This window comes from Coptis chinensis, chromosome 2 (genome assembly GCF_015680905.1).
Source record: "Coptis chinensis isolate HL-2020 chromosome 2, ASM1568090v1, whole genome shotgun sequence".
NCBI classification, from domain to species: Eukaryota; Viridiplantae; Streptophyta; class Magnoliopsida; order Ranunculales; family Ranunculaceae; genus Coptis; species Coptis chinensis.
This window is the reverse complement of record NC_141457.1, coordinates 105,181,273-105,206,960: the sequence shown is the minus strand read 5'-3', so window position 1 is coordinate 105,206,960 and position 25,688 is coordinate 105,181,273. Positions and strand designations below refer to the sequence as shown.

The 25,688-nt window shown below is 39.3% G+C and overlaps 1 protein-coding gene and 2 long non-coding RNA genes across 3 annotated transcripts; 2 read left to right on the top strand and 1 right to left on the bottom strand.

Annotated features, from left to right (window-relative positions):
• Positions 1-7,390: 7,390 nt before the first annotated feature.
• LOC147520036 (uncharacterized) lies at positions 7,391-8,379 on the bottom strand. Its single transcript, XM_086594230.1, has 4 exons — positions 8,374-8,379; positions 8,195-8,290; positions 7,594-7,707; positions 7,391-7,444 (listed from the first exon to the last, which is right to left on the bottom strand). The coding sequence occupies exons 1-4, from the start codon at positions 8,377-8,379 to the stop codon at positions 7,391-7,393; spliced, it is 270 nt and encodes an 89-aa protein (XP_086450356.1).
• Positions 8,380-8,882: 503 nt separating this feature from the next.
• On the top strand, positions 8,883-9,560 carry LOC147520035 (uncharacterized). Its single transcript, XR_015214358.1, has 4 exons — positions 8,883-8,941; positions 9,035-9,156; positions 9,268-9,369; positions 9,449-9,560. It is a non-coding gene; the product is annotated as an uncharacterized LOC147520035 (long non-coding RNA).
• Positions 9,561-22,599: 13,039 nt separating this feature from the next.
• On the top strand, positions 22,600-23,776 carry LOC147520034 (uncharacterized). Its single transcript, XR_015214357.1, has 4 exons — positions 22,600-23,012; positions 23,217-23,293; positions 23,371-23,421; positions 23,586-23,776. It is a non-coding gene; the product is annotated as an uncharacterized LOC147520034 (long non-coding RNA).
• The last annotated feature ends 1,912 nt before the right edge of the window (positions 23,777-25,688 follow it).

Here is a 25,688-nt window from a genome sequence, read left to right as displayed (position 1 = left end):
CTTCTTCATTAGCAATAATATGTTTTGACCACTGAAATTTCGGAGGTCGAGAACAGTTGCAAATAAGATCACATATATAAGCATTGAGGAGTAAGATTCAGGTCCAAATGGTGTACATTACCAAACAAAAGAACAATAAAATCAGTAGTGTCCTAAAAATAGTCCTAGGCAGCCGTCTACGCAGTCCTGAGTCCTGACTAGGCACACATAACCTTTTCTTCTCTAATTCAGGAAGAGCAACAATCATGATAGTCCTAAATCAAACTAAAATTTAGCTCCCCCAGTCAATTTGCATTTTGCTCTTTTTGCTCTTCTTCTAATAAACTCCTAATGACAAGATTTGATTTGTAAGTACTGTCTCAACCAAGGGAGTCTAATATCACTTTACTCACCACGATTTTCTCCGCGATTCAAATGAGTAAATTTGATCTTACTGAATTTGCTCGCTTTCCTTTGTAAGACCTCCAGGTATCTTGCCATCCTCGGGCAGCGAGCCACAAAACCCCCGTTCACCTGGCACACCACCAGGTTAGAATCAGAGTAAACAGATAATTCTCTCACGCCGAGGTCCACGTGCCAAAATCTAATCCCCGCTATCATGACTTCATACTCACGATTCATTGTTTGAAGCTGCGAACCCTAGTTTCATTGACAATTCCAGCCTTAGTATTCTCCGGGGTCACGGGACTACGCTTTATTCCGTTCTCAGATCCAGTAGCGTGAGCCATCTGCGAAAACTCTCCATCCATTCCGTTCATCCCATGGGTCCAAGGGGTCGTGGTTAATCTCTCCTTCGTGATCCATTACCATCTCTTCACCCCAGGTTGGGTCCTCGGCTGGGAACTCCGCCAATACCTCCGCCATTGCTTGTGCCTTTTCTCAAGCGTTCGACTTGGTAATGAATTTCATAGCAACTCAGCATTACCGCCCATTTTAGCATTCTTCCTGACTTCTCTGCCCTCAAGGCTTGCTTAAGAGGCAAATTTGTTACGACAACCACTGAGTGTGCCTCAAAATAAGGCTTTAACTTTAAGGCAGAAAATACCAAAGCCAAAGCGTATTTTCAATTCGGGTCAGATCGGTCTCTCGCTTCTAACATGGTCTTGCTTTGAAAATACACCGGCTTTTCTACTCTCCAACCACGCGCACCAAGACCGAACTCACCGCCAGACTCAAACTCCCAATACGGATATAGTTTTTCTCCCTCTGGCCGTCGCGATAATAAAGGTGCTTTCCTAGATAACTCTTCAACTCTTGGAAGGCTTCTTCACATTCTCGGTCCAATTGAAGTCTTGTGATTTCCTTAATAATCGATATAGAGGTCGACATTTATCCGAGGACTTGAAATGAATCGATTAAGTGCCGCTCTCTCTCGCTAAGCTTTGCACCTCTTTCACATTCTCGGGGGCGGCATTTCTATCGGTGATCCGATCCGTTTCAGATTTGCCTCTATACCGGTGTGTGTAACTATATAACCCAAGAACTTTCCGAAGTTACCCCAAAAGTACACTTTCGGGGTTGAGTTTGAGTTTTATGTGATCAGAGTATATGAAAAGTTTCTGCCGGACCTTCCAAGTGTTCCTCTTCCGACATACTCTTTTCCACCATATCATCAATATATATCTCCATCCCCTTCCTAATCTTCCTTGAAACATTCTTTCTCCTAATCTCGAAAGTAAGCCCTGCATTTTTTAAACCAAAGGGCATCCCGGTGTAACGGTATGTGCCCCTCTACTACCGAAAGTGGTCTTTTTCCTCGATCCGGGCGTGCATCGCGACGATTATATCCCATGGACGCCAGCGTCCATGAAAGAGAACACTTTGAACCCTCGGGCCGTTTCGTCCACCCATTTCGTCCACTTTCATGCATCGGGTAACAATCCTTTGGGCACTCCTTGTTCACATCCGCGGAAGTCAACACATCCATCGACCTTACCATTCTTTTTCGCGGACCGCGACTACGTTAGACAACCATTCTGCGGTATTCGACCTCCTTATTATTCCCGCCCTTTCAATCGTGCCACTTCTTCGAATAGCCTCAAAGATATTTGGGACGTAAACTTCTCATCTTCGCCTAACCGGCTTGGCATTTTCATTCATATGTAAATGGTGGCATGCAAACTCGGGTCTAAACCCTCGATATCCTCAATCGCCACGCCTTGAACACACTTGAATTTTCTCCAAGAACTGCACTAGTTTCTTTTTCCATTCTTCGGGCAAATCAGTCCCTATGGATGTAAATTTCTCTTCAACCGACTCCTAAGTTCACTACTTCAATCGTGATCCAATGTCTTTGGTCCCAACGGGCGATTCACACCCTTTTGTCATCGCTGCTTTTCTCAGAATCGCTATGAAAATCCTCGGTTCTGTGGGTCGACCCCTTCATTTGTACCTCGAACGAAACTCTTCACCGCGGATCCGTTGGATGTTCATACGCCACTTGATCTCCCCGATTTCATATGTTCCCCATTGGTAGGGAAGCGGATCACTTGGTAAATATGACGATGGAATGGCTTTCATTTCGCGGAATCCATTTTCTTCCTAAAATTGCATTATCTATCATGACGCAGGTGTCCACCACCATGAATCTAGTGAATACCGCCGACGGGCCTGCATCAGCGGCGTAGACTTCTCCTATGGGCTCTGTCATATGCCGCGTTGAACCCATACAAGTTGGTTTGGGAAACTTTCAATCGTCCGGCCGATGTTCATCTCCTCCATGGCCCCTTTAAATAATAAATCAACCGAGCGCGCCAGAATCTATTAACACCCTTCGAACTAGATAATTCCCCATTGCTATGGTGATTACCAAGGCGTCCTCATGCGGTGTGATTATCGGCTCCAAATCTTTTGGGGTGAACATAATGATCCCTTCGGTCATCGCGGCTCCACTAACTAACCGCGGTACACTCACCACCTCATTAACCTGTCGGAGGCTTGCTGTCTTCCTCACCTTGTCCCTGTGGGCATTCCTCCCCAGAGTCTCTCCACTAAAGATGACATTGATCGTACCCATAATTCTGGCCGAAGCTGGCACTCTATCGGCTTGACGCACCTCCGCGACAAACTCTCTGAGCATTCCTTTTTCAATCATCCTCTCTACTAACCATTTCAAAGCGTAACATTCGTTCGTGGCATGGTTTCGGATTTGATGATACTCGCAAAATGGTTTCCCTTCTATCTCTCTTGGGATACTTCGCGGCCCCTCAAAATTTTGGTGCTCCTTAATGAGAGCCAAGATCTCCTCTAATGGTCGGTTAAGGAGTCCGCTTCCATTTCATGTATGGCCTTCTCTCTCGCACTCTCTTTTGCCCCGATCAAGTGTTCTCTCGCGCCCTCGTTTCTCCCCTCAGAAGATCCTCTTTCTATGTCCTCTACTCTACCTTTACCCCTTCGATCATCTTTCTCAACCTCCTGCACTGCCTTTCCCGACCTCTTCTGTTCCTTAGCAGTTCTCTGCATTATATCCTCATATCGTATATACTTCTCTACCTTCGGGTATATGAAAAGAGCGGGGGGGAAGAGCCCTTCGCGGACTGCGTGTCCGAATCAAACTGGGGGCAACCCTAACTAGCTTCACAGCTATAGGAAGAGAGCGGGGGGGAAGAGCCCTTCGTGGACTTCGTGTCCGAATCAAACTGGGGGCAACCCAAATTAGCTTCACAGCTATATGAAGAGAGCGGGGAAGAGTTCTTCAGCGGACTTCGTGGTCCGAATCAAACTAGGGGCAACCCTAATTAGCTTCACGCCTATATGAAGAGAGCGGGGGGAAGAGCCCTTCGGACTTCGTGGTCCGAATCAAAGCGGGGCAACCCTAACTAGCTTCACAGCCTATATGAAGAGAGCGGGGAAGAGCCTCCTTCGCGGACTTCGTGGTCCGAATCAAACTGGGGGCAACCCTAACTAGCTTCACAGCCTATATGAAGAGAGAGGGGGAAGAGCCCTTCGTGGACTTCGTGGTCCTAATCAAACCGGGGCAACCCTAACTAGCTTCACAGCCTATATGAAGAAAGCGGGGGAAGAGAAGCCCTTCGTGGACTTCGTGGTCCTAATCAAACCTGGGGCAACCCTAATTAGCTTCACCGCTATACAATTGAGGGAGCGGGGAGAGACTTCTTCGCGGACTTCGTGGTCCGAATCAAATCGGGGGGGCAACCCTTGCGAATGTTACGCTTATCGTGATACAAATGCAAATAAAAAGGAATACAAGGAAAATCAATTGATAAATACTCCACAATAATGATATCTCGATCTAGCACAAAAGACATTGTTCATCACAAACACAAAGGACATTGTTTCTTACACGCATAAAGAAAGAGTTCAAAATAAACAAATCCAAAGGCATCAACAAAGAAAGAAATCCGACATAAATCATTGTTGAGGATTAGTCGCCGGCTCTTCAACAGAAGTATGTTCATTTTCACCAACAGCCATGCTGGGGTTTTCATTCATTTCCATTGGCGAGGGGTCGGCGCTAGTCATAGGTGTCGTCGCGTCGTCGGTAGGCGTCTGGGCCGCTTCGGGATGAGGGGTTGGTAATACCAAGGAGGGATCGGCAACAGGAATGGGCGCTGGGAGAAGACGGCCTGCAGCGCTAAGTTGATCAAGTTGTTGTTTTAATTCCCGGGCAATTTTCTTGGTAGCGAGGTTTCTGAATCGATCTGCGGCCTCTTGGACAGCCTTGTCTACAGCGGATTGGATGGCGAGCTTCTCCTTCTCTTTGAGGTCTGTCCATTTTAGAATTGACACCCGCCACGTAGTCGCGGTGCTTGTCCTCAACCGCTGAAGCTCCTTATGGATCTTGACCGCCTTGATCCGTAAGTCATCCCTTTTCCTTCTCCGGTGGGCATGCCCGGCTTTCCAGCCATCGGGACCATTAATCTCCAGCTTAGCCGCCTCCAAGTTCTCCCTTTGTCTTTGGTAGGGGTAAGGCCGCGGGCACATAGCCGATATCTAGGCTTAAGCTGGAGACATCTTTGGGTTAAAGGGTAACACCAAAAATATAGCGCAATGAAGTAAGAACACAAAAGATAGTGGCCGATAGAGTCAAAAACGCGTACCTTCTCCCATCCAGTGTAAATGGACGACCTATGGGAAGCAACGGTACCAGAATCTCCGTAAACTTGATCCCGAGGAAGATGAGAGCTGAAGAATAGGGAGGCGGCGATTTGGATTGTCCAAAGTCGAAGTCTCAGCGTAGTAACATCGCAGTCCCTAGCCTTGAACTTGGGATGCCACACTTCAACAGGGCCCGGACGTTAAAGGACCAACCAAGAAGGCCTCTGGGGCGGCGAGAAGATATAGCAGCCGTGGTGGTTCATTGCGCCCAGCGGTAGGTGGAGGAGCGGTGGAAGAAACTTTAGCCCTTTTGGTGGGAGGGCTCTTGTGGGACACCTCGACTGGAGCGTCTTCATCAGAGTCGCTGTCCCAAAGTTTATACTTGTTCACGTCCATTTGAGGGGCAGAAGAGGGAGCAGAAGTAGGAACAATTTCGTCCTCCCCATCTGACCACGACGAAGTCTGGGCGGTTAGGCGCCCCGGCCCGTAGTGGTCTTATTTTTGGCGGCAGCAGCACGTTGGGCAACGGCTCGTGAATGAGAGATTTTGGTTGTATAGTTGAATGACTTGTAGGCCGGACGCTTTCTTTTTTGAGATGGGGATGGTTTGGGCTTTCTTTCTTTGGGGGGCGGCAGGCGATAGAGGGGGCCTTGGTATTTGCCAATGTCTTTTAGAGAAGGGTCAAGTAAAGAGAGGAGTGGCTTTTTCGGATCGATACCAAGGACTTCATTAATCGTGCACTCCCTAGTTCGCGGAGGGATTGGAAAATTTCTGAGTAAACACCGTTGTATACCTGGGATCGCGAATCGGGTCTCCAACCTACATCACCAAGAATAAGGACAAGTTAACGACAAGTGAAATCTACATACCGCGACTCAAAACTGCTTACTTACCGCTTGTTAGAAATGGAGATGCCTCAAAGAAACTTACGGAGGGAGGTCCGCTGGATAAAAACTACCGACACATACAACGGTAATCGGTGCCACACCTTGTCGAGGTGGTGATGTGAAGAAGGAAAGACTTCTTTTTGACGGGCCGAGTGCGTAGAAGGATTGATATCCCACACTCCCCGCCTTTAGTGCTTTTTTATATAGAAGTGGGAAAAGGATATCGCGGAGTTGGATTTTGGGGAGTGAGTCAAATTGTAGTGATTGGCGGCATACATAAACGCCAAAAGTTACCTATGCCTTGGCGGGGAGGAATGTTGAAATGGTTCTGAGACTTCGACATCAAGGAGAGTCAAGAGGAACGCGAAACCGCCGCAATCTGTCCTACAAGATTAATGCGAGATAACCGGACCGCGGTGGTACCAAGTGAGGAAAATGTGTGACACCGCATTAACGTGTTCGAGAATTACGCCACTAGGTATGCCATAAAGCGCTTTAACGGCGTCTAGATTGGGTCCGCGGTAGTAAGAAGGCGGAGGTGGCAGAGAAGGTTTCCTTCCGTAGATGGATGGAACAAATGGGATCGGTAGAATCGGATCGGTCCGCGGACTCGATCGGTCCGCTGGAGGGATGACTTGATCTATGGGTAGAGGGTCCGATTCGCCGGATTTGGTGGCGGAGGATTGGGTGGAGCAGATAGCCTCACATTCGATGAAGACATAATGGAAACAGAAGACTAAGGAGGAAGTTTACAAAAAGATAGAAGCGCAATCTTAGAAAAGAAGAAACTGATGGAAGCAAATCGTCCAAAAATAGTGAATACCAAATAATGAGAGGAAAAGAAAACAAAGTAAAGAGGAAGACAAACCAGAACGAGAGAGGACCAAAGCTATGGAGTATTAGAACACCTTTTGGAGAGCTATTGAAGAAAACAGTATGGGAACGATGAGGAAAGAGTTTGAGAAAGGGAATTTGAAGAGGTAATAAGGGTTTGCTGGTTATGAGGGTTTTGAGGGTGTTGAGGGTTTTAAGAGAAGAGAGAGATTTGAGCCGGATTTGAAGGGGGGGGCACAATGGTATTAACAGCCAGAGGACCAAGGAAATGGGGACGCTGCGTGTTGGTCTCGATTTTCGAAGAAACAAGAAACGAGGCGCATGCGCCGTATTTCCAGTTGGCAGTACAGAGGAAACACGTGGAGCACGTGCTACTGGAAAGAGGATAAGGGGACAGAGTAGATGGGGCCAGAAAGAGAAGTATTCCAAGAAAGGGGTATGGCACGAGAGGCCGGGTAGTTCGGCCACATTGAGTTCATGGACCATCAATGCGACCGAGAGAGGGCATCCAGATAGGACGTATACATGACATAGGATGTTAGTGGGCACAATGGGACCGGATGCGGTATAGCTGGGGGAGCCAGGTCGCACCAGATCAGATCCGCGGTATCTCAACCGTTCTGTAACTGCTGCGAGACATGGAGTGATGGAGGGCGGAACCTTAACTGCAGGGTAACTGCCGCGACACGTGGAAAGAGGAGAGATCATGGAAGAGAAAAGAGAAAAAAAGAGATAGAGAGAGAGAAGAAAGGAGGAGAAAAAAGATCGAGAGAGAAACGAGTGAGATTGGTGGTTGTAATATTAGTTCATACACTCTTGGCTTGTTATCAACGTCCTCCACGGAATTCCCATCAATAAATCCCAGACACATCACATCATCGCTCACTTTCACCAATGAATTTGTCGGATAGATGGGCCAAGTTACTTTCTTTACTCACGCAAGACAAGGTCAATACTAGGAACTTGCAATCTCCCTCGTGATACTTACAATGCTCTTTGAGCTAAAACATGCTCCAAATGGTGCCACCGACGCTACTCTAGTAATGTTCCTAGAAACAACTTCCCTAATGAAAGTCTCTCATTTAAAGCCTTGTAAATAGAAGTTTCCAAGATAGAATAGGGAGCAAACAAGATTTAAGTTTTGTTCCACCTACCATTTTTGCCAATCGACGGCAATGATGAATTTAGTGGCAATTGTTTACCATTAATTGTAACCGATGTCACTCCAATGAAGTACTCAAATGAAGGTTCACCTCGGAGAGCCACTCCATTTGTACTTTTAGGATTATTGATCGCCTTTTAGTGTAGGTAAGTGACTTGAAACGTCGAGTATGGTTCATCACCGAAAAATATTGCTCAGTGCTTCCATTGAAGGAGATAGGCACATGACAAATTTACGATGGAGACTAAAATGCTGCTGCGAGTTGGGTTGGCAATGCAACCGCGGTTCGACCAAAGGCTGCGATTCCTTTAGTACCTTCAGCAAGGCCTTCTAAGAGCCTAAGAGGAAGCTTCTTGTACAAGCAAAGATAAATTGAGGAACGTAAACAGATATCCCTGGCTTGTAGCCATTGGTGGATTTAAGTGAAAGAACATCCATGGTAACATCACCACCGTTATGAACTTCGGTGACACCATTTTGAGGGGAGAGTTCACATGTATTGTTGCTACAAATTGGTGATGGGATGTTATTGCGGGCATAGTACAAAATATCGCGATATATATCAAGATTTCAGAAATGGATATATAAATATCGCGATATTAATTTGATAAATACCGGTGTAAATATCGATGATATTTGTGGATATATCGCAATATTTCGACGATATAAAAATTCTGGTTTAATCACGATATTTTCAGATATAATTGGTGGTGGTGGTGAAAGAAAGAACTGGAGAGTTTCGTAAAACCGACGAACAAACTTAAAAAGCTACTCCTACCCCTCTCCCACGCTGAAATTTTGATGGCTATAAAAGCTCATTCTTCTCCACTCTCGGTCTCAAGACACCTCTCAAACTCAACGAAGTCTCCTTTTATCAAGAATTACTCAGATATCAAACTTCATTCTGCTTTTTGCAGTTCTATAGCTCTACTCTACTGCGTCCTCATCTCCATCAGGTCTAAATCTACCAACGAGATAATTTTAGCTTCTCGCATCCTTGGTAATCTTTAATCCTTTGAAGTAACTAAGACATTTCGTTTTTCCGGTAATCTTATTTAATAAAACATGCATTTTCTGGCGTTGTGATTTGTAGGATTGTTGTCCCTCACTGTCGGTTGTCAGGATATTGGAGTAGAACATGAAATACTGGAAGACTCAATTCCTCGAATCTCCCAAGCTTTGAAGCTTGATTCTGATCCATCGAGTTTATTATGTGTAAGTATGATATAACAAGACACTTGGGATTTATTCTATCATTTTTAACCATAATAAGAATGTTGTTTGTATACTGAACTGTTTTTGTGTAATTTCACTGTATGATCATAGTTATTGGAATCTTTGGCAATTGTTACCTTTGTCGAAGAATACGATCCTCAAGATACTTAACGCTCAATGCAAGTGATATGGGATTTTCTTCATCACAAATTGGTACTTGAGCTTACTATTTCTTTGAAAAACTGCTATTGATAAGTGAACTGGGTGATTGAAATTTATTGGTGTTATTCAGGAAGCAACAAGTGAGCGCAATAATCAAGTACTAATAGCTGCTATATCTGCTTGGTCCTTTCTACTTGCAAGCTTGAATAGTTGGAGTATAAGTCCAAAGCTTTGGAACGAGTGAGTGCCTGTTGTCAATCCTAAATTCACAAGATTCAATTTTGGTATGGTATTTCGATGCAAGAAATTTACATGCATTTGTGGTTCATACTGCAAACTCCTAACGTATGATTTATACTCCTGTAAAAATCTTAGAAGTTTTGGAATTGTCTAAGTAACCCTACTCGTCTGTTTTTCCAGAAACGTACGGTATGGAAGCTGAAATATAGCAGTGTAAATATGGTAATAGTTCACTAGGTAAAACAAGTAGGAAAAAGCTGAAATTATTCCAGTAAATCAAAAACACCTTATATATTATGCCTGAAAAATTTCAGAATTTTCAGAAATTTAGAAATACCTTTACCGCAATATTCTTCACTATGATCCCGCAATCTTTAAGGAGTACGGGCGCGCTTTGTGCAAGGCAAAAGGGAGGGCGGGCACGCTCATAGTTTAAAATAGTGAATTTCAAGCTTGAATAGTAACGAAAATATGGAAAACAAGAATGAAAAATTAAAAGGGTTGGTGGGTAGAGAATGGGGGATTGCCCCTTGGATTCAACCAATTGAATTTTTGTCCTGAATGAGTTTAAGATTGCAGCGACGCCATTTGATATAGTGGTGAGTATTCCCGCCTGTCACGCGGGTGACCCGGATTCAATCCCCGGCAGCGGCGCCATTTGATATTCACCAATTTATGTAAACTAACTATCTATATGTAAACACAAATAATCAATCAACTAAACAAGTGCATAGATCAATATTCCTACTCTCAAATAATAATGAAGTAATATAAAGAGTACGGATTCATTCCACTCCTAAACTACCAAGACATAAAAGATATTTAACTAATTTAAATCATAAAGAAACAATGGGGAGAGTAATATTATGTTAAGATATTTCTATTTTACGATTATACTACGGATTCAAATAAGCCTAAATTAACTAAACTAAAAGAAATAGGGTTTTGATGGAAGAGAAAGTTATAGAGAAGAGTAATCAATCCACCTAATGATTAGTTTCAAACAATAATAGAATTATTCATTGAAAAAAGATCATCTTTAGGTTTTCACACAATGATCTAACCTAAAGCCTCAAACTTTATTATCCCTAGCAACATCCTACATCTCTATAGTCATTATTACTAGCATGTAGGACTATTATAACCAAATCTCTCGACTTAATTACAACAATCCCTAGTTTAATTTACTATATGCTTATTTTGGAAGTCATACAATAAACTAAACGTATTGAGTATTATAAACTAAACGTATTTTGGAAGACATAATGTAAAGATGAAGTAATTAAATTGAATAAACTAAAGATTTTATTAAAAGGTTTTAATGGAGGCTACAAACTAAACTCATAAACTAAAACTAAAAAGGGAGAGAGAGAGAGAGAGATTAATTATTCTAACTAATGGAGGGGGGAGAGATAGTTTAAGGTTTTTATTCTCTTATATAATGATACAAAATCGTGCATGGGTTTTTAGGTTAGGTTATGGACCCATAAATCAAGTCCATAACTCAATTGGTTGAATCTAAGACTTCTAATTCTGGTCGTGTTACTGTAGCAAATATTTTCACTAACTTATTCTACTCTGATCAAGTCAAGACCTAGACCATTGGAAAGAGCTTTCTAAGCCGGTCATTTTGATATAAAATGAGTCCAATTCTGAGGCCCGAGTCCAAAGATATGGTCTTTTGAAGTTCTGTTGACTTTTCTTCAGCTCTCTAATCCGGTTTGACTTTTACTTAACAATGTTGACTTTGGCTTTTTAAGGGCTTTTTCTCCATTAAACTTGGGCTTTCTTCATGGAACTTCTCTAGCAATCACTTTAGCTCATTTTAGCACCTAATTAGTAACGAATTGACATTTATTCAACTCTGAAGCCTGAAATACTTAAAAGAACGAAATTAGTGATAAACCTATATTATTAATAACATAATTGGCTAAATAGAAATACTATTAAAGGGTTTAAACTACAGTTTTAAGCTCTTATAAAACCACCCCCAAACAACATTTTTCTTGTCCTCCAGCAAATAAGTGAAATTAAAATCAGTGGCCAAAAATATATTTTTACTAGTCTCGTTTCGCTGAGTGCGACTGCATAGACCATATGCAATAAGGACTTAAACCATTAGATATTCCTGAGTGGACGAGTTATAGCCTCGTGAGAGTTTTCTAGAGAAGGTACTCACAAACTTTATTTATATTACAATGAATAAGAAATAAAAGTAATTGTTCCCTAATTTTATCTCAGAATCTATATATCTCACTAGTATTTAAACAAGGATGATCATTCTAAAACTTAAATTAATACATGCCTAATAATCAAATCATCTTAAGATAAACAACTATACAATGAACTATGATATGAAACGCAATGACAGGTCCGTTTCTAAAACTTTTGGGTAGCGTGCCTAAGTAGGTTCTCACAAGGAATGTGTCAAAAACACATAACACTCTGATTTTTCCACTCAAGTTTGCTAACTCCAGTGTGCATTGGGCACACGTTTTCTCACAATCTCAATGACAATCCAGGAAAGCCGAGGTCGATCAAACACATCTACCCTTTACTATCCTACCAACCTATTCCTAATTGAGCTAGAAGTCTTTATTAGGTGATACGGGGCATAGGTATTGGCTAGATGCTCACAAGATATGTATTAAGTACTCTAACCTAGGTCTTAGAAAAATACTGCCAAGTACAGTCAAAGATGCTCATGCAAGATGTTTGTGAAAACATGCAATGACTATTATCTATATATTAATCTAAGTTTCAAAAATTAAATCATAATTCAAGTACTATGTGAGATTTCTAGACTAATATCATCATGGAGAAGGGAACAATACCATTATCACTAAGTGCCTTATATAAACAATATTTATGATTTTTAATATTTTATAAAGAAAAGTGCGTAATTTACATCCTAATAGTGCCTAATTTTTGCAAATGTTTATATCCTACCCCCAAACAATCGAACGCTTTGTCCTCAAAGTGTAAAGAGATAAGGAAAAAATGTACCATAGAAACGTGGTAAAAATTAGCAGTACCTATAACAGAAATATTGTAAAGATGATATGATAAAATGAAGCACAATTAAATTGTTACGTACTAACTAACACAAACTCTACTGGAGTAAATATGAAAGGCAAAGGGTGGCAAATTTTTTTGAAATGACCAAAATACGCCACCCCCAAACAAAATTGGAAAACTTTTTTTAAGTTTGAAATTTTTTGTTTGGTCTATACTCCAAAAAGGTAGTATTGTACAAAAACTTGGGTCTTTTAAAGTCAGATTCCCTAGACTTACTAATATATGATTATGTTTTTATTTTATTTAATTTTTATATGTTTGATTTTTGGAAAAAAAACAAAATTACGAGAAAGAAATAAAAATGAAACTCACTCCATAGAGAAACACTACTCAAACAATGAGAAAAAGTGCAAGAGATGAATGCGTGAGTCACATGAAATGTGGACTAAGGATCCGGCACTTACAACCACTCACTCCAAAAAGAGGGTCCGGTTACCTTAATGGTGCACTCCCATAACATAAGATTGGGAATGGAGTACACCAAAGAATAAAATGAGTCTTTTATAGTCAGATACTCGAGACTTTATCTAAAATATATATACGTGCAGTTTACCATATATTAACAACCTATATAATTGTGGATCTTTTCATATATAGTTAACACGGAATGCACCATCAAACAAAATTAAGCACCAAGTCTTTCTAAGATGCAACTTAGTGAAATGAAAGCAAAGCCTGATAGACCATGAACGTAACCGAGTATGCACCTTCTTCTTCTTCTTTGAACGAAAGGGTGTCCAAGTGAATGATCGTGAGAAAATGAATGGTTATGGAAAATACTTGGAATGTGGATAAGTGTTAGAAGAAAAGGGTGGGAAGAATGATTGGATTTTATGAGGGATTAGTTCAGGTGGATGGTGGTCGGGTAGTGCTCTAGGTAGTTTTTGAGAGGGTGGATCATCACAAGCTCTTAGAAACTCATAGAATTCCTCATCTAGCTTGATCGCATCCACATAATTATGGTATTCATCTCCATCATTGAGAAAGTCATCTATCTCGTCTATTGTGAGATTGACTCCATCTGTCATAGGGTCGGAAGGTAGGGTGGAAATTTTTTCTCTATTTCAGCTATGTTCAAGGAGTCAAAATTATGATATTTGTCTTCTTTCATAAGAGGGGTATCTACTAGTATGGGGACGAGATCGTTCGAAGCACTAATGTGATATACAAAACTCTCAATGGACTTCACTTCTCCTTTTACAAGCAAACCTAGTTATCCCTGCTTTTGTCTAAACATGTTATCTTCCACAGAAAGATTTCCAAAAGAAAGAGTCATTGAGCCATCCCGGCAATTGATTTGGGCATTGGCGGTTGCCAAGAAAAGAAGCCCTAAGATGATGGGAATAGAATCATGAGCAACTTCTGTGTCGAGAATAACGAAGTCGGCTGGATAGTAAAAGTCTTGAACTTTAACGAGAATGTTTTCAACTACGCCCTTGGGGTACTTAATAGAACGATCGGCTAACTGCAAAGTCATTTTGGTTGGTTGAAGTTTTGTTAGACCTAGTTGTTTATATAAATAAAAAGGGAGTAAGTTAACAATCGCCCCCAGGTCTAATAGAGTAGTTGTTATGAAGTAATCTCCCAAGGTGCATTGTACAATAGGATGACTAGGGTCCTTCTACTTAATAATTCCGTTATGTTCAGATATAGAGGGATATTGTTAAGTTAAGAACTCTTCGTTGGGTATGTTGGTTTTTCTCTTCTTGGTGCCAACTCTTTTAGAAACTTAGCGTGTCTAGGTAGACTTTATATAGCATATAGAAAATGTAGGTTTATAGTCAGATTTTTAAACACTTCCTTAATCTCATCAAAATTCTCGTCCTTTTTAGACACAACTAGTCTCTGGAGATACGGTGGTTTATCTCTATATTTAGCATGAGGGTCAAAAGTATTATTAGTCTTTGCTTTATCTTTAGCCGTTTGCCATCTAGGTGTCCATATTGGAACTTCTACAGGTGTAGGATCATCAATTTCTATGGTGGTTTTTAGTAAGGTTGTACCTTTTGGTTGTGGTTGGACTGGAACTTCTACAGTTGTAGGGTCTTAAGTTTCTATGACAGTATTCGGTATGGTTTCATTTTCAGCTTCTATTTGCGGGCGATCTATAAGCATAGTCACCTTGTTATCAACTACTCTACTGAATGAAAGGGTAGTATCACTGTAGGGTCCCCTTGGTTTATATCACCATTATAGTGAATACTGTTTATTTCGAAGACGGTGTTTGCTAACTTAGGATTAGGCACTACTTGACCTGGAAACACGCCTGCTTGGTTATTATTTTGGCTAGGAGACATGTCAATAACCTTTTGGCACAAAGACTGCATCATTTGCATCGTTGGTTGCATCATTTTAGAGTTTTGATCATGCTGATTTTTTATTAAGTTGGAGTTTTGTTGCATAATTTGATTTTGTTTTCCCAGTAAGGTTACTACTACTTCGTCTGTAGATGGTTAAACTGGAATTAAGGCCTGTTGAGCGTTCATGTCTTGATGTTGATAGTTCTGGGTCATGGGCACTAAACCTCTATTCTGGTCACCTAAGTTTCCTTGTCCTTGATGTGGAGTTAACTGGTTGAAGTTTGATGGTTGTGGTGGTGGTTGTCCATAGACAAGAGGACAATAGAAGTCGGAATGCTCAAGACTAAAATAGACATTACAACGAGTAGAGTTAATGTTCATGACTGGAGTGGGTTGTTGTTGAACAGAGAGGGCATCGATAAGAGTTTTAAGCTCGAAATCAGGTTTAACCTCAAAAGAAAAAGGAGTGGTGCGGGAAGAGTCGTTACCTCCTCAATTGTTGTTCTTCTTAGATTGATCTTCTAAGAATTTATAAGCCTCCAAGGCTCTTTTACTATAAAAACTATCCCCATTCAAGATATCTAGAACCTCTTTATAATAATGTGAAAACCCTTTGAAGAAGGCACGAACAAGCGTGTCTTTCGCAAGATTATGATGCTGGAATTCAATGAGAAGATCAGTGAAACGATTCCAGGCCTCTGAAAAAGATTCATGAGGATTCTGGCGGAAGAAATGAATCTTTTGAAGCATTTCATTTGTCTTCAGTGGTGGGCAAAACTGTTCCATGAACAATTAAACAAGATTAGCCCATGAGTCCACAGAGTTTGGCGTTTGGGCAATTAACCAAGACGCCGCCTTGTTGGCTAAGGTGAATGGAAACACCCTAAGTTTAACTTGATCCGGACTTACGCTAGGATGATGGAATGTAGTGAGAACTTGTTCTATCTTACGCATGTATTGATAAGGCTTCTCGTGGTCTAAACCATGGAAAACCAGTAACAAGTTAAATATATTCGGGGGAATTCGAAAATCCCCCACTAGGTCTGCAAGAACGATGCACGACTTAGGGCTATCGTTTAGTGCTTTATAAAAATCAGAGAGAGGAGTCTCTGGTTCTTTAGCTAGGTGTAGTGTGTAAAATTCTAGATAGGCGTGTGGTATTTCTTCTACGGAAAACGAGCCTGATTATACTAGAATAAAAAACTCCTCGGCGATTTAAGAAACGAGGAGTGGAAGAAGGAGTACCTGAATGCCTCCTTGCTACGCGTATGAATAGCGTCTTTGATACACAATCTCAGTGTAATTAAGAAGATGGAAACACTGAATATATATAAAAATATGAACAAAACGAGAGCCGGTGACTAACCTATGAAAATTGGGCTTCCTTCAGAAGGGGAGCGGGCGCGCTCAAGTATAGGGTAAACAAGGGCGCGGGAGAGCTCAAGGTACTGTTCGCAAAAAAATTTCCAGTAACAAGAAGGCATGCACGCTCAAATGATAGGGCTAATAGGGCACGGGCGCACTCCAAAAAGTTTAAGACGTCCAGTATGCCGCTTGTAAATGTTCAGATCAATCGGAGTTATGAAAATCCTTCCACTGCCCTGCAAAGTTTGTGAAACAGTTGTTGGACACAACACAAACAACCGAATTTTTAACCAATCAAAACAGAGCCACAAATTGCCAAAATTTTACTGGAGACTTCCGACAGATTATACGAGTTCCTGTAAAACTTTTAGAGCAATTGGAGTTCTACAAACCCTACTTATCGGATGTTGTTCCAGAAATTAAGTGTTACAAAACTGCAGAAACACACTGATAATAATCAACTAGTTAGATGGTCAAACCAAATAAAAATCTCCTCAAAATTTTACTGTAAACTCCTGACTTATGATAGATACTCCTGTCAAAATCTTAGAATTTTTGAACTCGCCTAAGTAACCTTACTCGTCAGTTTTTCCCGAAACTTACGGTGTGAAAGCTGAAATACAGCAGTGTAAAGATGGTAATAATTCATTAGTTAAAACAACTAGGAAAAATCTGAAAGTATTTCGGTAAATCAATAACATCTTAGATATTATGCCTGAAAAATTTCAGAATTTTCGGAAATTTAGAAATACCTTTACTGCAGTATTCTTCACTATGATACCGCAATCTTAATAGAGCGCATGCACGCTTTGTGCCAGGTAAAATGGAGGGCGGCGCGCTCGTAGTTTAAAACAGTGAATTTCAAGCTTGAACAATAACGAAAATATGAAAAATAAGAATGAAAAATTAAAAGGGTGGGTGGGTAGAGAATGGGGGATTGCCCCTTGGATTCAACCAATTGAATTCCTATCTTGAACGAGTTTAAGATGGCAACAAAGCCATTTGATAAAGACAAATTTGATATAGTATCTATGCGTAAACTACCATATCCGATATACATCTCAAATACAAATACATCTCACTATCCGATATACATACTCACCATATCCGATATTTGATATAGAGAATGGGGGATTGCCAGGGAAAATTCAAATACATCTCACTGTTGACTTTTCTTCAGCTCTCTAATCCGGTTTGACTTTCACTTAGTGGTTTTGACTTGAGCTTTTTAAGGGCTTTTTCTCCATTAAACTTGGGCTTTCTTCATGGAACTTCTCTAGCAATCACTTTAGTTCCTTTTAGCACCTAATTAGTAACGAATTGACATTTATTCAACTCCGAAGTCTGAAATACTAAAAAGAACATAATTAGTGATAAACCTATATTATTAATAACATAATTGGCTAAATAGAAATACTATTAAAGGATTTAAACTACAATTTTGGGCTCTTATCAACCGCAAGGAAGCATGCACAATTTGTTCCCGAACCCCTTTGGGTGTAACTGGAAGGCATTGACGGAAATCACCACCAAGCACCACCGTTATTTCACCGAAAGGTTTATTATTGTCGCGAGTATCCCAGAGTGTTCGATCAACTGCCTCCACACAGAACTTGTTTTGCATTCGGACTTCATCCCAAATAATAAGTTTAGCTTCCCTAAATAATTCAACATGCATTGAATTCTTACTAAACCCACAAACAGAGGTATCAAGAATATCTATTGGGAGGCTACTTACTAGATGTCTTAGCAACCTACTGTAAGAATTTCAAATTTTTTAGAGCGTGCACGCGCCCATTTTAACTCTATTTTTGAGCGCGGCCGCCCTCTAGTTAATGTTTAAAAAAAAAAAAAAAAAAAAAAAAAATCGCCACAGTACTCTGAGCGCGCCCGCGCCCCTTTTGAAGAATGCCCGATTCACAGGTTAGTTACAGGCTCTCTTTTTGTTCAAGTTATTTTTTATTCAGTGTTCCGAACTTCTTCAATACACTGAGATTGCGTATCAAAGACTATTCATACGCGTAGCAAGGAGGCATTTAGATACTCCTTCTTCCACTTTTCGCCTCTTCTGTCAGAGGAGTTTCAATTCTAGTATATCAGGGTTGTTTAACTATTGTTCATATTTCTTTCATATTGGACTTAGCCTTGCATGAGATTAAGGTCTCGTAAAAAAGAAAACCATCTGGCATTATATATCGTAAACGTCAACGCACATGCCTATCTAGAAATTTATAGTTAGAGTTTTGTTTGCATATTAACTGTCCTAGAATATATTTTCAAAACCAAAATGGCATATAAATATGTAGACCAACAATCATGTGGTTATTATGCAAACCCTTCACCATGTTCATCCTGTGGTAGTCTTTACCATTGGGCTTCTTAATGCCCATCATACCAAGAGTTTGGACATACTATAGGATATATTAATAATTATGAGCCTCAATTTTCAAATTTTTCATAGTAACCAATACAATCAAGAGTTTTCTAGTCATCCAAACTATACATGGAGTCAACCCAGTGTTGTCTACTTCTAGTTAAAAGTGATGGCGTGTACAACTAACCAAACACTTTTCCGTGCATAATTTGTTCAGATCCATACCACACCGCCTATTCATGTCCCATATTTATTCAGTGATAAGAGCCCAAAATTGTAGTTTTAACCCCTTAATAATATTATATTTAGACCAATTATGTGTATAATAAATAAGAGTTAGTATTGTTTACGTGCTTTTGTGTATTTTAGGTCTTGGAGTCAAATATGTGAAGAAATATATCACTTTTGCAAGAGAAAGGAGCAAAGGTTGGTTGCTAAGAATTTCTATGGTTAAAGCCCAAGTTTCAAGGAGAAAAAGTTTTTTAAAGACCAGTCAAAGCTGAAAAGTCAAAGTCAACACGGGTAGAAAAAGAGCAGAAAAGTCAATAGAACTTCTGTAGGCCGTATCTTTGGACTCAGACTTCGGAATTGGACCTATTATATGTAAAAACGACCGGCTCGGAAAGAGCTTTCTTATAGTCTAGGCATTGATCCAATCAAAAGAGCAAAAGTGAATAAAAAGGCTGTTACAATAATTTCCAACAGAGAATCCCTTTTTGGACATATGTAATTAGGTTTTGGGCTTGATTTCATGGCCCAAAACATGGCTCCAAAGCCCATGCACGAAATTGTAAACCTAACCCTCTTCTATATAAAAGGGGTTAAGGCTAAACAAAACTTGGTTACTCTCCTCTTTAGTTTTGTTGTAAATTAGGGTTCTCTCTCTATCCCTTTTTAGTTTAGTTTATTTTTAGTTAATTAGTTTTGTTTGTAGCCTCCATTAGAACCTTTTAATAAAAGTTTTAGTTTATTCAATTCAAGTATCTTTAATAAAGTAGTTCTTCATGATGTCTTCTTCTATTTATTATTTTGTTTATGATAGTCTAATGACTTCTAGCTAAACCTCTATTAAAGGGGTTTGATGAAGCTATAATGAAGACTTGATGTGTTAGTTAAAATTATTGCATTTAAGAGTTTCACTCTAGTAGGTTAGTTGATTTGCCATGAGAATGGGTTGAACTTCCTCACATGCTAATTATTAGTTGGCAAAGATTGCCATGAATAATTAGGGATCAAATACTTAATTTTTATTGGTTAGGATTGCAATAATCTACACTAGCATATTAGGAATTTATCTAAGTGAAATCAAATCCCCCTAATCTTTTCTCTATATTTTATTCAAGTCATATTTAATTTCTTAGTTAAATTATTATAAGTTAAATTCATATAATTAGTTTCATAGTACAAATTCACCGCTATAAATGTTGCTCTCACCATTGTCTCATTGTGTTTGATTAATTGGATTCTATTTATGTCTTGGTAGTTTAGGAGTGGAACGATTCCATACTCTATATATTGCATAAATCTATATGTGAGAGTAGGAAATAAATAATTGATATCGTAAAAATAAGGTTAGAGAAATCTAGTTGAGTTTTTACGGATTATCAAATGGTGTCGCTGCCATCTTAAACTCTTTCAGGACAAGAATTCAATTGGTTGAATCCAAGGGGCAATCCCCCATTCTCTACCCACCCACCCTTTTAATTTTTCATTCCTATTTCTTACATTTTTGGTACTATTCACTATTTTAGGCACAGGGGCGCACGCCTTCTATTTTTCCTTGTTCAGAGCGCTCCCGCCCTCCCTTGTATCTGTGGATTCACAGTGAAGAATACTACAGCAAAGGTATTTCTAAATTTCAAAAACTTCTAAAACTTTTCAGGCATAATATATAAGGTGTTGTTGATTTATGGGAGTATTTCCAGAATTGTCCAAGTTATTTTACCTAGAAAACTAATTCCATCTTTACAGTGCTGCATTTCAGCTTTCAAACCGTAAGTTCCGGGAAAAACTGACGAGTAAGGTTACTTAGGTAGTTCCAAAAATTCTAATATTTTAACAGGAGTATCTATCATAATTCAAGAGTTTGTAGTAAAACTTTTAAGTGTTTTTTATTTGTTTTGACCACCTGACTAGTAGATTGTTTCCAGTGTGTTTCTGCAGTTTTGCAACACTTAATTTCTGGAACAACAACCGATAAGGAGGGTTTTTAGAACTCCAATTGCCCTAATGTTTTTACAGGAATATGCATGATCTGTCAAGATTCCCCAGTAAAATTTTGGCGATTTGTGACTCTGTTTTTCTTGGTTAACCATTCGGTTGTTTGTGTTGTGTCCGAAAACTGTTTTCAAACTTTACAAGGCAGTAGAAGGATTTTTATAACTCCGATTGATCTGAAAGTTTACAGTCTACTTATTGGATGTTTTAGCAAACTACTGTAAGAATTTCAAATTTTTTGGAGCGTGCGCCCATGCTCTAAGTAGCCTATTTCTGAAGCGCGCCCGCGCTCAAAACACTGGACATCGAGTCAAGCAAGAGCGCGCCCGCGCCCTTATAAGCCAGTTTTCGAGCGCACCCACGCCCTTTCTGAAAGAAGCCCAATTTTCCTAGGTGAGTCACCGGCTCTCGTTTTGTTCATATTTTTATATATATTTAGTATTTCCATCTTCTTAATTACACTGAGATTGTGTATCAAACACGCTATTCATACGCATAACAAGAAGGCATTCAGGTACTCCTTTTTCCACTCCTCGTTTCTTCTGTCAGAGGAGTTTTAATTCTAGTATAACCAGGCTTATTTTTTTGTAAACGCAATACCACAAGCCTATCTAGAAATTTATAGTTAGAGTTTCGTTTGCATATTAATTGTCCTAGAATATTTAAAAAAAAAAAACCATTATGACATATCAATATGTAGACGAACAATCATGTGATTATTATGCAAACCCTTCACTATGTTCATGCTGTGGTAGTCCTTACCATTGGGCTTCTCATTGCCCATCATATCAAGAGCAATCATGTGATTATTATGCTAACCCTTCACCATGTTCATGCTGTGGTAGTCCTTACCATTAGGCTTCTCATTGCCCATCATATCAAGAGTTTGAGCCTACTATAGGATATAATAATAATGATGAACCTCAATTTTCAAATTTTTTATAGTAACCCATACAATCAAGAGTTTTCTAGTCATCCAAACTATATAGGGAGTCAACCAGTGTCGTCTACTTCTAGTTCCGTAATGAGTGTGTACAACGAACCAAACACTTTTTCGTGCACAATTTGTTCAGATCTAGACCACACCACCCATTCATGTCCCATATTTATTCAGCCTCAACCTAACCCATCACAGTATGAAGTCAACCAGAGTCACTCAAACGCCATATCCCAAGAAAGACTCATATCATATCCATTCGCCAATAACTATGACTATCAAACACCATACCAACCAGACCCTTCCACCATGCCAGAAATCACCCTCCCATCTAGTTCGCCACCTTTCCCAGACCAAATTTCCCAACAAATGACTAACGCACAACAAACATTTAGGAAACAAATAACCAACAATGAAAAAACATTTTGAGAACAATTGGCGCAAATCCAAACTATGATTCAGAATCTATCCCAAATGTTTTCCATGATCCCCTCACCTAACACAGAACTTTCAACCTTGCCAGAGATCGACCCACAAGTAGAACAACCACTACAAGAAAATGGGCTTTTTCCCACGGATGCCCGGTATTTTTAGCCACGGTCATGAACCCTTGCATACTTTCCTACGAATTTTGACCGTAGCAAATAGGTTTATGCTCGTTTCATAGCTTTAATATTTTTAGCCACGGTTTAACTGTTTTTACGGGACCGTGGGGTGCGCCAATGACGAAACCATCGGGTACGATTTTTTAACCCTAACCACGGCTGTTGCGCTCGTTTTGACCGTGGGGATTAGGGCTCTAAAATAAGAAGAACAAAATAATTCAACGCAAACAGTTCCCCCACTTCCCCAACTTAGTTTCTCCCCCACCGCCACTTACCTTTTTTTCTCACTTTCTCATTCACATCTCAAATTGGAAGAACCGATTTTTTAAGGTAAGTACCGATTTTTTAAAATTGGAAGAACGAACGAATTTAGTCCCTTCTCAAAATCCCTAGGTCGTAACTATTCTTCTTCAACCTAACGAAATGAACTTCCATCCCAACTTTGTGACTTAATCAGAGTTATAATTAAGTCATTGGTATTTGAAGGTAGAGGGTGGACGCATCTCTTCTTCTAATTTGTGAAAAAATTGCAGAGATTCTCGGTAGATTGAAGTGAAGCAGACACCAATTTAGTTATGGTATGTTTAAATAAACACAAAGTTCAAATTTCTTTTATGTTTTAGTGTTTATTGGTAGAATTAGTCGTGTTATGATTAGTTTCTATGCAATTGAAGATATGGGGTTGTAAAAACTTTGATTAATTATGTAGATGTGTCTTGAAATTTATAATTACAGCCATTTGCAAAGGTTAATTAGACTTTTAATGCTATTTTTTTTTATAGTTATAAGGCTTGTACAATGTGGAGATGCTTAAGAATACATTCCAATCTGCGTTCCTGTCCATCTTGTACAGCTGTGGGTATGTTTCACTTTTTTTTATAATTGAGTGCTACTTGTAACAATTCATTTTGTAAATTACTCTAGTATGCTTTTCAGTTCATTATGTCTCAGAAGCAGATCCCTTTCTTGGATTCGTATTGGAAAATGGTATGCAATTTTACTTTGACCTCATCTATCTTCGGCTACCTGTTATTTGCCAGCATACATGCATGAGTGTTTATAGGGAATACATTACAGTACTAACCAACTCATTATATATATTAGACACAATGATTACTCAGACACAAAACTCGTTCGTTTGTACTTTGTAGCTTAGAAACAAAAATATGGCGTCTACTGGAACTGTTGGTTTCCTTGGACTGGATGAACTTAGTTTGGAACTAGCTGCTTCCTTAATTCTTTCTGGCTTTCGTGTTCAAGCTTTTGAGGTTTGCTTTCTACTTACATTTTGATGTTTCTATATGTGTGTTTGTTTAGTTGCGTGTCACAAATTCTAACACACTTCGACAGCGTAGTTGATCTATGGACCTCTTTAGGAAGTGAAATGTGGGTAGTTTACTCTGACATGCATACTAGCATTTCCATGATACTTAATGCTGTTGGACATTATGCTACATTGCTACATGTCCCATCTTTGAAGAACTTTCGCATTAACTCGACACATGCACAATTTGATGCATATATATAGACGACCAACTTTGGTCTATGCTTGCAGATTTAAGTTTTTGTATGTCTACCTGATATGTTTGTTCGTATTACTCCATTTGCAGGTATCACGGTCCTATAATCGATAAGTTTGTCAAGTTAGGTGGAGCCAAAGTGTCCGCCCAAGGATGCATGCAATAGGTAGGTACTTGGTACTCTAGTCTTTATTCGTCTAGATTTTGTTGGGTTTTGGAATTTTGTTTTTAATAAGGATTCACAACCAGAGTCTTTCTTAATCTAGATTTTTCTGGGTTTTAATTTGGAAATCTTATTATTAATTGGAATCACAATTTATCTATATATAGCCCATGGGGTTATTGTAAAGTATGACAAAATATACAATTCGAATGGTGGAAATTGAGAATAATTAAGTTAATTTCTATCTCTAATGATGTCTATGAATCCTATCTGACAACGTTGTTTCATGTTACATTACAATGGTTATACTCTTATGTCTAAATTCAAACTAAACTTATATGTTTCCTTGATTTCTTTGATGATCATGCTTCAATTCTATAGTTTTATCATATTGGAGTTTCCTTATATGTGAAATGCTGTGCATTTTCACTTTTGACAAGTTATAACTTGTTCTTCCCGAGAAAAGAAAAAAATGTGGTTCAATTGTGTTTGAGATCTTAAGTTTACTTATTCATATCTTTGATGTTATTCCCCTTTGGATGCAGATGCTACAGCTATAACTTTCTTGATACCTACTTTCGACCATGTAAACAATGTTCTTTACGGAGAGGAGGGTGCTCTGAAAGGTTCATATGAATCGTACCGTGCATTAGTTTGTGAAGAATTATCGCCTATTTGTAGCTTTATCCATATCCCAATCATTTTGGACTTCATTTTGTAGGCTTTCCGATGATGATGTTGTCGTCATCCTCCGTTCCACAACGTCACCAAAAGATATTGAAACTAGAAAACCCTTTGCGTGCAATTACATTTCTCATCCCTTTTTTTTCAATTATCTAATATGCATTAATGGTTACGTTTATGTTTATGTTTATTTTAGTGTTGGTCCTTTCTTTGGTTTGTGCATTCATTTATTATTAGTAGTGACCTGAAGTTTTTAAGGTTAGTAGTGAAATGTTATTAGGCTCACAATTTTATAATTTTTAGAATTCCACCAAAGAAAATTGTTCGATGGCTTTGAGTTTGTTTCACAACTCAATTTAAAATATAGGTCCTTATTACAATCATCACAAGCTAAGGAAAAGAATTGTTGAACAAATTGTTAGTACTATATTGTTGTGAGATAATAAATGACTAAATGAAAAAAAAAGCATAGACATGAACAGGAACCGTAGGTCACCTTTTTTTTTTTTTTTTTTTTTTTTTTTCAATTGATTAGTGAAAATTATATATCTGTATTAAGATAAATGTACATGATTATGCCTCTCCATCAACTCGATCTTTTTATAGTTAAGTGGGTTTTAACCTTTGATTATTGAACTGTAGTCTTACCTCTTTGCAGAGGATGCTAAGACAACTTTTTTAGTAGATGCGCATGTTTCTAAAGGAACATCTGAGAGTTTGCAAGGGAAAATAATGGTGACGCCTTGACCCTTTATATAACAGTATTTGATATAGTTTAAGTAGAGCCACATTGGGCCCATCGTTCCATTTCTTTCTCCTAGTTTGTATAGTCAGGTTGGGTGCTGATTCCTTTTTCTGATCTCTAGATCATTTCTTCTGGAAGTTCA

Bases quoted from the DNA above. Each gene is read 5' to 3' on its own strand.
- LOC147520036 (XM_086594230.1), bottom strand. The intron at 7,708-8,194 runs GCATTTTAGTCT...GCGTGAGTAAAG, and splicing joins TGCCAACCCAACTCGCAGCA to AAAGTAACTTGGCCCATCTA. The intron at 7,445-7,593 runs GTGTATGAACTA...GTTACCCTGCAG, and splicing joins ACGTTGATAACAAGCCAAGA to TTAAGGTTCCGCCCTCCATC.